This window comes from Trematomus bernacchii, unplaced genomic scaffold (assembly GCF_902827165.1).
Source record: "Trematomus bernacchii unplaced genomic scaffold, fTreBer1.1, whole genome shotgun sequence".
NCBI lineage: Eukaryota > Metazoa > Chordata > Actinopteri > Perciformes > Nototheniidae > Trematomus > Trematomus bernacchii.
The window spans coordinates 3,966,378-3,980,000 of record NW_022987567.1 but is presented as its reverse complement, the minus strand read 5'-3'; the positions used below and the strand labels follow the sequence as shown (position 1 = coordinate 3,980,000).

General features: G+C 41.7%; 1 protein-coding gene across 1 annotated transcript in view; it reads left to right on the top strand.

Annotated features, from left to right (window-relative positions):
- Positions 1-12,568, top strand: part of LOC117478945 (MAM domain-containing protein 2-like) — a 14,639-nt gene extending 2,071 nt beyond the window's left edge. Inside the window, exons 3-15 of the mRNA XM_034125921.1 lie at positions 3,251-3,540; positions 5,450-5,534; positions 5,710-5,847; positions 5,965-6,242; positions 6,991-7,084; positions 7,993-8,139; positions 8,791-8,910; positions 9,049-9,188; positions 10,041-10,137; positions 10,473-10,631; positions 11,183-11,436; positions 12,059-12,143; positions 12,247-12,568. Of these exons, the coding sequence (XP_033981812.1) occupies positions 3,251-3,540; positions 5,450-5,534; positions 5,710-5,847; positions 5,965-6,242; positions 6,991-7,084; positions 7,993-8,139; positions 8,791-8,910; positions 9,049-9,188; positions 10,041-10,137; positions 10,473-10,631; positions 11,183-11,436; positions 12,059-12,143; positions 12,247-12,293 (1,934 nt within the window). The 3' untranslated portion in view covers positions 12,294-12,568. The remainder of the gene's footprint in view (positions 1-3,250; positions 3,541-5,449; positions 5,535-5,709; positions 5,848-5,964; positions 6,243-6,990; positions 7,085-7,992; positions 8,140-8,790; positions 8,911-9,048; positions 9,189-10,040; positions 10,138-10,472; positions 10,632-11,182; positions 11,437-12,058; positions 12,144-12,246) is intronic.
- Positions 12,569-13,623: the final 1,055 nt, after the last annotated feature.

The following is a 13,623-nucleotide window of genomic DNA, read 5'->3' as shown; positions in this document are numbered from 1 at the left end:
ATTGTATAGCCCTTATTAAAAACATTCGGTCCTCAAGTTGTAAAATGTGCTAATAACGTTATTCTGAGAGTTATTTTCCTCTGCATTATGAACGCGCATCTGAGAGTGGGAGCTCGGGGGGCGGGGCTTAAGGGGCAACTCAACTGCGCATGCTCTATGAGCGCACATTCGGGTACTTCTGCTCTGACAGCCAGGCATGACGGGTAATCTGTGACGTTTCGCTCTCTCAAAAGTTGGGCCATTTTGTCCTCATGCGCCAATGAGCAGCTCTCATAGGAAAGAACGTGACCCCGCCTCCGACGCTGTATCCAGTTCTTATTATACATCCATGTCAGGGACTTTTTCCGGTGTGAATGCGATTTACTAGGACAGTTCCGGGACTAAAGAGTTCGGCGGGACTAAGTACTGGGAACTAAGTACGGCAAAGTACTTGGTGTGAAAGCGGCTAGGAAATTACCCAACCTCTCAATTGATTTATTACTTCATTTAACAATTTACTGATGAGTTTATCGTCTCAAATACTTGAGCGTTGGATTTAGCAAAAGTCGATGGGCTTATTCCGTTGGATTTTGGAATATTGCAGTAAATACATATGGCTCATGTTTTTCTCTAGTTTTTTCAGAAAAATAATCATCCCAAATGAACACAATTTGTATGATTAAAGCATAAATGCAGGCAAACAATGCATTGCTAACTTCTGGCTTGGCCTACATAAAAACGTCAGCCATTAAGCACTGTATCAAGTTTTAAAAATATAAGGAAAAATGGCAAATACAAGGCAGAACTAAGGGTTAATATGCAGCGAGCTGGTCATTATTGCGAAAGGAACCAGCCAGGGTTAGCAGGACTCTTGTATCACCCTGAAGGGTTCTACTTATTACAACTTTTTTTCCCCCACCTTGCTCCTACTTATCCGAAAATTGTTCTGCTGTTAAGCGAATCTCGGTCTCACTTTTAGTCTTCCCTCTTGGATACATAAACCAGTTTCTCTCTTCCTGTTTCCATCCTTGTTGCTATTGAAACCAGCTTCTTAAAAGGTCAGAGTAGTTAACTCAGTTCGCTCACTCCCCTTTCCTTTATGTGCTCTGTGCAGCACAGCTGACTGTAATAGAGAAGTGAAGTCATGCTAACACTATATATTAAGCAATTTTTACGTCATTTGTTCTTAATCCAAACAAGGCAGATACACTGATTCAATCAAGGCAACACGTCAGTTTAAAAGCGAGCCAAGGTTATGATGTTTACATTCTGTCAATTTGTCTACAAACATTTGTAAACAATTAGAGTTTATTAGCAAAAAAAGACGAAAGACAACTTGAATTGACCACATTAACAGTAAAATGAGCTCAGCTCTCGTGCGTGTGTGTGTGTGTGTGTGTGCGTGTGCGTGTGCGTGTGCGTGTGCGTGTGCGTGTGTGTGGGTGTGGGGGTGTGGGGGTGTGTGTGTGTGATCAAGCATGATATCAGAGGTAATTTGAACTTATTTAGATAAACTAGTGCAGTGACTGTTTAAACTGTGTGTGTGTTTGTCAGGCAATAGGAGCCCCAAGGCTGCAGGGCATTCCACTGGGACAAAAAATAAATCACAGACTCAGGAGAGATCAGAGACCCCTGGAGCAAAAAAGAAGCTAGGAGTCCGTGTTATGGTGGGAGCTGAATTCAAATTGGACATTTCCATTAGACATTATCCAGCCTTCTACATGTTTCTTCCCTGTTCTATCCCTAACAGAAGCTGTTGGGTAGATTGCATAATCCTGACTTTTTAGCTAGCGCCACCATCAGGTCTACATTTTAATTTGCCCTGAGCTAAAGTTTGTTTGCTGACATGCTAAACTGTGGCGACAATGGCCAACTAGACCTGCTGAAAGGCAACATGTTAGCCATTAGCTCAGTAATGGCGCATTTCCACTACAGCGTGGAGCGCGGTTTAAGCGTGCCGTGCCGCGCCCGGCCCGTTTTTGGTTACGTTTCCACTAGGCGTAGTTCCGGCTAGCGGGTACTTTTTCACAGTTTTTCTGGCTCTCCAAAATCGAGGTTCTTTCCGGGCCAACAACCGGGCTGAGTATGCTAAACTAGTGAGAGAATCGCTGGCAACTACAACAAAATGAACATATTTTACCGTGATTTAATTGTAATACACGTTTAAAAATGATGCCGAAGTAAAAACACACTGATACCGGTTAGTAAAAACCATGAATTAATGCTTTGACAAGTCTGCAGACAGACGGCAGGCGAAAAACCTTTTAAAATGCGTGTTTTCTGAATGGAGATTGGCTAGGCTAACGTTGGATATGCTCCGACTGTCCACACTCACAACAACGGCCTATACAGACATAAATAAAGCAGCGACTGTATTCACCATGACACAGACAGTCTGTGGTTTGTACTTGTTTAACTTTTGTCTAGTTTCTGAACAGATATGAGGAGCTGTGAGCTCTGAGTGCTAACAGCTAACGGCTGATGTTGGTTTTGTGGTTCTCATTGAAGATGACGTCACGGCTCCGCCTACACTGCGTTACTATAGTTACTGCCCCAGTTCCTAAACTGTAATGGAAACGCAGCATAAAGTGAGCCTGGCCTACCAAGGCCTAACTATACCGTACTAAGCCGTGTGAGGCCCTGCAGTGGAAATGCACCATAAGAGTCATTTATTGCTTGTTGCTTTGGGCTTTGATGACGCCAAAAGCTAGCAGGTACTGTAGCTCACTCGTTAGCAAACATTGTATGAATAAGCGATATATGACTTTCTGCGAGAATTTTCTTGACTTTGTGCTAAACACTTGTTTTTATGTTGGTCATTGTAATATTGAAGGTACAACCAGTAGAGGAATTCCATAAAATATATTAATAATTTTTGACCGAGTTGGCCTGAAAGTTTATTTATTACAATGCAGACCGCCATGTCTCATTTACAGCTGACAGGTGATGCTAACTGACTTTATGATAGAGACACTGACCAAATGAAAGGCAACCACTAAACTAACAATGAATTACAAATGAGACAGTTTCCAGTCTGGTGTAAAGTAAACCTTCAGTTTTGCAAAGGAGTTTATTTTATTTTATTAAATCTCTAGTAAGAAAGAAGGAGTGTCTAAACTAATTGAACTCAACAACTGATGTCAATGAAAATGAATGCATACAAAATAAACATTTGGATCAGTCAAATAAAGTCAAAAGCTATCAATATTTGTCCTTTTAATCACATTTTTTCCAATGTTTTCTCTAAATTGCACATACCTTTTTATTTCAGGCCGTTTTGTGTCGGTGGAAGCAGCCGTGAGCGACGACCAGGAGGATCAGATAGGTGCAGATGGCGGACCACAGAGAGAGACCTCAGGGGTCCTGCTGAGCCCGGCTCTAGAGCAGGGCGAGTGGAGCTGCCTGAGGCTCGTCTACCAGATCAGCGGGTCGGGGAGCCTGGAGGTCCTGCAGCGCACTGAGGGAAAGAGTTTCGACAGACCGCTGTGGAGCAACCAGTCACCCTCTGACAGCTGGGTCATCTCCAGCATGGACCTGCAGAACACCACCGAGCCTTACACGGTGAGAGGACTTCTGAAATAGTGTCTAATCTTTGTCTGAAAGGCTTGAAATAGAAAACATAGTAGCCAAAGTAAAATCCACAAAGAGGCTGTTTGGAAACATTACATATATTGAAAACTACTCAAATAAAAGTAACAGGTATGAGCAGTCCACTGTTAGGGAACAAACACCTAAGAATTGGAAAAACAGTTTCTGCTCACAGGTATATTCTCTCTTTGTTAAAGGAACCTGGAAATGCAAAAACCAAGTTCTCATGCTGTCGTTGAAAGGAGGCCAAAACTAGATTCATATAAATTACACATGGGCCCAAATTGAGGCAAGGACAAAGTGTGCAGAAACAATAACACACACCTTCACATGCACACATTATCCAAACACTGTGTGGGAATAGTACAGCACATGTTTATATTACATCCAGACTCGGGCAGAGCTGTCTGTGACAGGGTCGTGACCTACATAATGGAGAGAGGGGTGTGTGCTATGTGTGGGCCCCTCAGTGCATTAATGTATTTCAGACCAGACCTAGGTAAAAAAAAAAAAAAAAGGAAAATGTCAGAGGTAGAAGCGAACTGACTGATAAATCGTTCTGCTCTCTAGTCTCACTGAACCGAAACCAAGCAACTCATTCTCATAGCTGGAACTCAGGCCTCCTACCAAATATCCCTTTATCACTTTCAATTACAAATATTCTAGATGGGAAACATGCTTATTTTCCTTCTAGTTAGAAGAAAAGGAAAAATGATACCAATAAGAGAAAGTTAACAACTACTGTTAGCTAGAAAAGACAGTGAAACACCTAGCTGCTATAGTCTAGCGATAGCATCCTGTTGCAGAGCTTTGTTAAAAAAAAGTGTTTATTGTTAACCAATAATATCTATTTAGCATATATTTAATATATTGCATCATGTGCTACACTACCTCTGCTAATAATACCAAATGAAAGATTACAATTAGTTATTAAAGTTATGTAACGTAACGAGTGGCAAACAAATGTAGGCTACAGACCTTTGCTAACGCTAGCTAGTGTTATTGTTAGCACAACATGAAGAGGGGGAAATTATTACTTATTTTGTTGCTAAACCAAACTTTTTAAGTTACAGTTATATCAAAAATATTGGTTGTATGTTTAGCCTCCTTGGTGTTTTTGGTGGAGGTGGGGCTTATTGAAAAATGAATTTCCCCCTGGGGATAAATAAAGGTTAATCTTCTTCTTCGTCTTCCTTTTTAACGCATATTATTTTTGCAGGATTTGATCCGTGCTTGACCCTTCTCAATTATTGCAGCTATAAAGAGACAGACACGTTCTCAGGAATTGGTGGAGACCAAACCAGAGCCTTAAATAAGTGAGCTAACATTAAGGTGGACACAAACTGTGAAAAAGCTACAGTATAAGCAGCAAAAACAGTCGAAAAGCAATCAGCCCACTCCGAACTGGCATGTTTTAAACAGTCACTGCACTAGCTTATCTAAATAAGTTCAAATTACCTCTGATATCATGCTTGATCTCTCACACACACACCCACCCCCACCCCCCCCCCCCCCCCCCCCACACACACACACACACACACACCACACACACACACACACACACACACACACACACACACACACACACACACACACACACACACACACACACACACACACACACACACACACACACACACACACACACACACACACACAACCATGACCTCATGCTTAAACAAGTGTGTTTCTTCTCTGTCTTCCTTCTCTGTGCAAGTCATTTCACGGAAAACATGCCGCTTCAAAAGCAAATTAGATTTCTGTGCGTTTCGTGCGTGCTTTCTCTTTGACTTCCATACAATTGCTTTCCTCCTATGATATCATCCCTGTGTCACTCCCTATCAGGATTGCTGGGTATCACTGAACATGTGTTGTCGATTAGGTTGTCATCGGAGGTAAACCCGGACTGAGCACTGGGAGCAGCGTGGCCGTCTTTGAGATCCACATCACCCCGGGGTACTGCCTGGGTCAGTGACTTCACACATACATCACTCACACATCTTTCTGAAATCAAAAAGAAAATAATAATTCACATGTGCATGTACCTCCGGTGCTATGTTCCTCACAAAAACATGAACAAATTATAATCAGTTTGCACTCACACCCATAATGAGTCGTCTGTTGCTCATTTCCTGCGTGTAGATTGTGATTTTGAGGAGTCTCACCTGTGTGGATACAGTAATCAGTGGAACGCTAATGTAAACTGGTATGTGGGAGGAGGCGGTTCCCAGATCCTTCACAACAACATACCAAACGACCACACATACAACAACAAGACAGGTGAGGATTATTCACAAAAAGGTGTTTTTCCTTTAATGCTGGGTATGCGTGGATTCTGAAAGTCTATGTGGGTACGCTGTATTCGACAACCTGACTCATATCTAAGCTCCCACTCAGGTCACTTGATGTACGTGGACTCCATCTACGCCAAGACTTTCAAAGAAGTGGCAAAACTGGCGTCTCCCATGACGACGGTGCCGATGTCCGGATGCCTGAGTTTTCAGTACCAGCGAAGCGAGGAGAGAGGGAACCTGTTCTCAGTTTTCACCAGGGACCGGCTGGGTCAGTACCAGGAGCTGTGGAGGGCGGGGTCAGAAAACCAAAACGACTGGAGCGGGACGCTGGAAGAATGGATACCTGTGCAGGTGGAACTGAAGGCACCGTACTCTGTACAGGTCAGTATGGAATTACGCTTAATCTACATAGCATTTCAGAGTGTATGTGAACACTTTAAGATATTTAGATGAGACTATATGACTTTTCAAAGGAAGAAATAGCACATTGTTTTTCTTACATTTTCCTATTTTGTTGTGTTTTTAAATGTTTTTACATCATGTATGAGGGTTTTCAGTCTGTGGCTATAAGTATGGTTTCATTGTCTCATGTTTTTACATTAGTTTCTTTTTGTCCTATCGGTTTTGTCTAAATGTATTTATGCTGCTTTTTTATATATTTATTGATGTACAGCACTTTGGTCAACTCTGTTGTTTTTAAATGTGCTATATAAATAAAGTTGGATTGGATTGGATTATAAGTAATTACTTTTTCCTACATGTCCTATTGTCTAAAGATAAATACATGTATATGATATAAGGGCTTAGATAAATGGAGAAATAATATAAATGCATGCTGGTTTGTTTGTGGTAGCAATGCAATAACTATGGGAAACGTCTCCTCTGAAACTAATATGTTGAAGGATTGTTATCATTTTATGATGAATTAAATCATAAGCAACATTGTAGGTGGTCTAATTATTCAACATGCTGTTTAAGGTTTACCTATAAAAACAGAATGTAAAAGTGTTTGTTTTTAAATGTGTGCTTTCTTCTTACATACATTTTCTTTCTGTGTGAGGGTTTTATATCGGCGTGCACATGATGTCATGCATCTGTTTATGAGCTTCTCCATGTGTCTGCTTCTCAGGTGGTCTTTGAAGTGTCCTTTAACAGTGCGAGAGCTGGACGTGTTGCAGTGGATGACATTTCCTTTTCTCCAGAGTTCTGCAGCACAGACACTGGTGAGCTGCAGCCAAAGTCACTCACTGTTGTTCATCTAATACTTTCTGGGAGACCATCCAAATTATTAACAATTGAGGATGTTCATATACAGAGATGGCAAAAGTACACACATCCTTTACTCAAGTAGAAGTACAGATACTCGTGTTTAAAAATACTCTGGTAAAAGTAGAAGTACTGACTAAACTTCTTAACTCAAGTAAAAGTAAAGAGGGCTTTGAAATGTACTTCAGTAAAAAGTACCCATAACTACCAGCTGTTTTAAAGAGTACCTGACCTCCCTTTATATTAGTAGAACAATAATGTCATTGTTAGCTAATGAATGTTTCCATGCTGAACAACGGCAACATGACAACGTTTTCATTGGTCCCTCTTCTTTAGAGAAGACCATGAATGATGGATACACGGATCGTGTTCAAATCAATAGGCACGCAATGACTCTAAATAATAATGATCACGCCACCAAACACACATTCAAACTAAAGGAACCAGCCTGTTTGGAAATGTAAGAAGTAGAAAGTACAGGTATTTGAGTTCAACATGTAAGAAGTAGAAAGTACAGGTATTTGAGTTAAAAATGTAAGAAGTAAAAGTAAAAAGTCGTCAGAAAAATAAGTAGTGGAGTAAAGTACTGATACCAGAACAATGTACTTAAGTACAGTAACGAAGTATTTGTACTCCACTACTTCCCACCTCTGTTCATATATCAAGTTAGTCCCCAGGGTGGTGGATTAAAATAGAGTATGGACCATCCCTAAGCATGATTGTGCTCATTACAGTTCATTGCTTTCCTTGCATTTTTAGTATTTCCTCTGTCATGTGAAACGTTCTGTTAAATATTAAGTTAAGGCCAAATACAAAACAGTGTTAATCCAACAACATCTGCTGATCCCATACATGTGATCCACAGAGCCGACCTTTGACCCCTCCATCGCTAACTGTGACTTTGAGGCTGGTTTCTGCCGCTACTCCCAGGAGCAGATGATCGGGTCGTCGTGGAGGAGAGTGTCTGTGAAGCCCAACATATTTAGGAACGGAGACCACACCACAGGGGCAGGTGGGCTACAATGAATAATAGTCTATTTAAGTTTAGGGGGCGCTATAGAGCCATTTTGCGTGCGCCGATTATGAAACCCCCAAAATATCACATTTTTCTGAGGGTTTGGAGAAAGAAGGAGGAGAGTTTACTAGATCTCTGAAGTCCATCCTTATCTCTGCTTAAGGATAGCAGTCCCTGACTACATCAACCTTTACTAGCATAACACTAAAATCTGTACAGTCAAGTGAATCCAGTGGAGTTTGATTGTGGGTATTGTGGTCAACTTGTTAGGTAAATTCTGCAGCTTCACAAAGCTTTTAGCCCTATTTAGCTTATTGTTTTTGCCATTTTTACTATCTGGTTCAGTAAATGTTGCCACCAGAAGCAGTTGCTTTTTTAAATGTTACATTGCTAATATGTTAGCGATTACCATTTTATTAGGTGGTTGCTTTGTATAGATTTTGTAGCAAAGAAAATCGGATGACACAGCTTTAAAAACCAAAGGGTGAAAATGTGGTACAACCAATCTGGATTTGAGGGTTAAAAGAATTTGAAAACTGTTGAATTCAAGATAAAAAACAGGTGGCAGTAGTGACAGGAACACTCATGACATGGACTCAGAGGAAGAGACCGTTTTGAAGGGAAATAAAGGCTCTCTTCTCCTTCAAGGATATTTCCTGTTGGCTCACTCCTGGCTGAGCCCACTCTCTGGTTACGTTAGTCGCCTGATTGGTCCAACTCTGCCTGGGAACATGAAGTACTGCCTGAGATTCTACTTCTCCCTGAGGGGTGAGTGGCACCCCAAAACTCTCCGGATGAAAGAACATTTGCATAATGTTATCGCTGTCTGTGATTGTTTGATTGTAAATGCTGTGCTGTGATTTATTTGACTGACTCACCGACCAAAAATAACTCTGGCAACTGCAGGTTTCAACCAGATGGACCAGGCTCTGGCTGTGTATCTGCAGCAGGGCAGCAGCCAGGAGAGGATCTGGGCTCAGGGGGAGAAGTCCAGAGGAATCTGGATCACAACGGACATCACCTTCCAGACATCAAAGCCTGCCAAGGTCAGAAGAAAGGAAGTGGAAACATCAAAGGCAGAAAACAGTAGCGAATAAGCGTGAAAGGGAAAGAGGGAAGGATCAAAAAGGAAGTAAGTGAGGGGAGGAGAGAAAGAGGGAGACAGTGAGCCAAATAATTAATTAATAAAAGACGGGAGTAAGGAACGAAGGAAATAATAAACAAACAAGAAGGGCATTCAAAATGTGCAGACCTCCGCCAAGGCAGAGAGCACAGAGCTTCGCTAAGGCCTTTCCCATGAATACAAAGTAATGCTCCAGGAAGCAGATCCGCTCCAGAATGTAATGGGTTCTTCCTTGGCTCAGGATTCACCTTTCCACCAAGTTTCATTGACATTGGGCCAGTCGTGTTTTTCTAAGCCTGCCGTATGAAAGACAAACAGACCACAAACCAAACTGAAGACATCCCCTCATTGGTGATAGGATTCGCGATAATAGAATAAATTATCACTTTCATAATAGTGTTGTCCTTTACGGAGCCCTAAGGGGAAGACAAAAACCTGTCTGAATGTTTTTTGTCTCACTTTCTGCTCTTGTGTTGGAGCCTTTTACAGTTCAGCTTTTTGATGTATCTGATGTATTGAAGTACTGTGTTTGTTCATGTGCATGATGAGAAGGAATTCATCCAGATGACTAAGTGCTCAAAGGATTTCCCACACTGGCCTTTTCTTCCTTTCTTAACACCGATTTAAAGATTCCAATTGAGGATTTGTTCTTCCCCATGAGGAAGTCTCACACAGAGCAGGGCAGAAACAAACAGAACAGAGCTGTCAGTGTAAATGAGCGATGGTTTTGATCCTCTGATGGTGGAGCTGCTCACTGCTTTCCTCTGCTGTTCAGGTGGTGTTCGTCAGCACCTGCAGGAGCTTCTGGGACTGCGGCTCCGTGGGTTTGGACGACATCAGCCTGAGCCTCGGAGACTGTGAGCTGACAGCAGGTACAAACTGCAACAACAAAAACAAATCATAGCGTGCTCATACACATCTCTATTTATTTACCCTGATCAAAAATCCATTCCCCATTTTTAATTGCAGTCAGATGACATCAAAATACTCCCACAACAATAGGCACACATGCTGTTTAGCTAAACGCAGCAATAAGAAAACTAGTTCCAGTCCGCGAGTCATGGCTGCATTATTACCACCACAAATCTAAAATCAATGGGTTTTGATGATTTCCTCAGTTGCTAAGTTATTAAAGGGCTATTGTGCTCAATTTCAGGTTCATTTTTGTATTTGGTCAGCAAATAGTGTTTTCATGTTGCTGTTGCAGGCTCTGTGTTGCCGACTCTCCCAGGACACTGTGACTTTGAGGCGGGCCTGTGTGGCTACACTCAGGACAAGCAGAGTGACAGTGGAGACTGGGAGTTGAGACGAGGACCCACCCCCACCTCCTACACCGGGCCGAGAGCAGACCACAGCACGGGACTCGGTGAGGGTCCCACGCTTAACGCTCCTTCCAAATCCACAATATTCTGCACGCTCTAAAACAGGGATGTCCAAACTACGGCCCGGGGACCAAATGCGGCCCGAGGCCCATTTTGAATCGGCCCTCAGCTAATTCCAAAAGTATATTGAAATAGGGCCCACAAAATGAAACTTGTGCTTGTCATATATTGTACTTCTTAAATATATATGTACAAATATATTAGACAATATTCATGTGTTAAAAGGTCAATTAAAGTTGGAAACATTTTCAAACAAATCTTAGATGATACAAAATAATAACCCAATAACTTAATTACATAACAAGCTTGAAATACACCCTTCATATTTTCTCTTTTTATAAGCAATATGAGGCTTGTTTTTTTTTAACTTATAACTGAACTGACAATGCAATATACCTCACCTCTATATTTTTCTGTATTTGACCCTCAGTGAAGAAAGTTTGGACACCCCTGCTCTAAAAGAACTAGAGAAAGTTACACAGTAACACAGCTTGAGTAACAGTCTGCATTGAACCCGTTGACCTTTGATTGGCAGGATACTACCTGCACATGGAGGCGTCACCCATGCTGCCGGGTCAGAGCGTGCGGCTGCTCTCTCGACCCCTGAGAGGCTCCAGGGGGCCTCAGTGTTTGAGCTTCTACTACCACATGTACGGCTCAGGCACGGGTCAGCTCAGCGTTCACCTCCATAAGGATGGAGAGGATGCGTTGCTGTGGAAACTGAGCGGAGAGCAGAGCGTTGCCTGGCTGAGGGCCACGGTGGAGTACAGGAGCGATATCCAGCATCAGGCAAGAAACCTCTGAGGGCTGTTTGTATTTAAAGTCTGTGCGCTGGACATGGATATTGTTAGAAAAATATCACTCAGGATGCAGTTCAATACCAGTTCAAAGCAGTATACAATGTTTAGATTAGCTAAGACCCACCTGAACCTGAACCCACGTTAGAAATGATCATGCTTGTCATATATCTATCTCCATAGAGGCTGAATCATCATGTTATTCACATACTGTATCATAGGCCTAAAACAGTCCTGATGCTCTTCTCAAACATCCTGTCATGTACACAGCTACAGTTGGGCCTTTGTTATCATGTGCTACTCTGATATTGGAAGAGTACATTCAGTATTTTCCCAACAGATATGATAAGCCTATTAAACACAATACATTATATAGGATTCCTAACCTTTTGGGCTGTTTTGCAAATGAGTTAAGGCTGGAGGTTTGACTGTAAATAAGGAAGATAAAATACATATCCAACAGCTACAACAGTATAATGCAGCCTAAACATTGCAGCAGTGCACCCTAATTGTGTCATATACAAAGATATATCAGTCACACGGGCCATATTCTGCAGAAACAGTACTTTTGATACTTTTTGCTCTATAGCTCTGTACTTCTCTCTCTGTTCCAGATTGTGTTTGAAGCCACCAGGGGTTCATCAGTAAGGAGTGACATTGGCATTGATGACATTATCTTAGAGAGCGGACCTTGCCCAGGTAAAACATCTACAGTATTGAATGTTGAACACATGGTTTAAGATTAAACATCAAAGAAGAAAATGAACAGAGAATTACCTGATTTACTTTTGTTCCCCTGCAGTAACGAAGACAGAAGCCCCCGTGGGAAGCTACAATGAGATCGAGTAGAAGGAAGATCAGCTGTGTACGATGCATGAACCCCCCCACCCCCCGTGTTTTTTGTTGTTGCACATTACAGACCCCTGACTCCTGCGTGTCAATCAGAACATTTAGTAGTGCGGGTAAAAGGAAACTTTTCATGTAGTTCCGTTTTGTTGAAGCAACACCAATCAGGTGTATAATAGTCCGCATTTCTCTCTGCACTGTAGCAACAGAGTGAGTTTAACTGTGTTTTTTTCACATGTATATGCATTAGATTAATGCTCAACGCCAAATAAAGCGAGAAGGTTAAAAAACAATACGTTGGTTTGTGTTTTTACTGGTTGATGTTGAATTGAATACCTCGTTTCACTGTCACCTTGTAGGAATGCATCTTAGGATCTTCCAATTCATTAATGAATAACGAACTGACTAAGGACATCATTTTGGGATCATTACTGAAACTCAAGTGGAAACATTTCCATCATGTCCCTAGTTGGACCACATAACTGTAAGGACTATGACACAGAACATACAATAACAAATAATAATAAATATACTCAAAAATGCACTCATTAGACTGCAAATCTCTGCCACTGCTGATGTTATATTGGAAAAATACAAACCGCAAATATCATAAACTTCCACAAAATCCTTGCGAGTTGCAATATCAGGCAAGTATGGCAGGATCAGATCAGCTGCTCATCACTTGCCCCATCCTTCAGTCAGAAGCAAGTCGTGACATTATAAAACGTACAATGTTATATGTTTTTCAAAAAATCTCTCATCCCCAAAGCCACAAGAGATCTTTAAGAAACAGTCATACATGTGCTCAGAAAATACGAGGCTGATGGGTCCAGTATTACAAAGTGAGCATCCGCCAACATCGAGGAGCTAACGCGGCATTAGTAAGGAGTCAGACGGATTATCTGGAGTGTAGTTAAGTGTGCTTTACCAAAACATGGCTGCAGCTTTAGGTCTGACCTGCACCAGGATCTGACAGTAATGTTTCCATCGATGGCTTGCACGAAGGATTGCACCGAGACAGTCTTCACCATGTCCTCGGAGGGTTTCTGTGCTGTGGAGGACGTCCTGTCTTGTTCCTGTGCTTTAGACGCTGTGTCCCTGGGGCTACAAGGACTTTTATTGCACATTTATACTTCAATTGTTTATATAAATATGTTTTTATTGTAAGTACTTCGATTGATTGATTCTTTGTGAGAGTAGCTGTGGACAGACGGATATCCGGCAGAGATAACAGAAGAAAAATAAAAAGCTAGTGTTAGTTCAACGTTGGTTTAAATTGCAGATTAAGCAAAGTTTGCTTTTTCACTGATTGGTAAGGGATAATATACAGCAA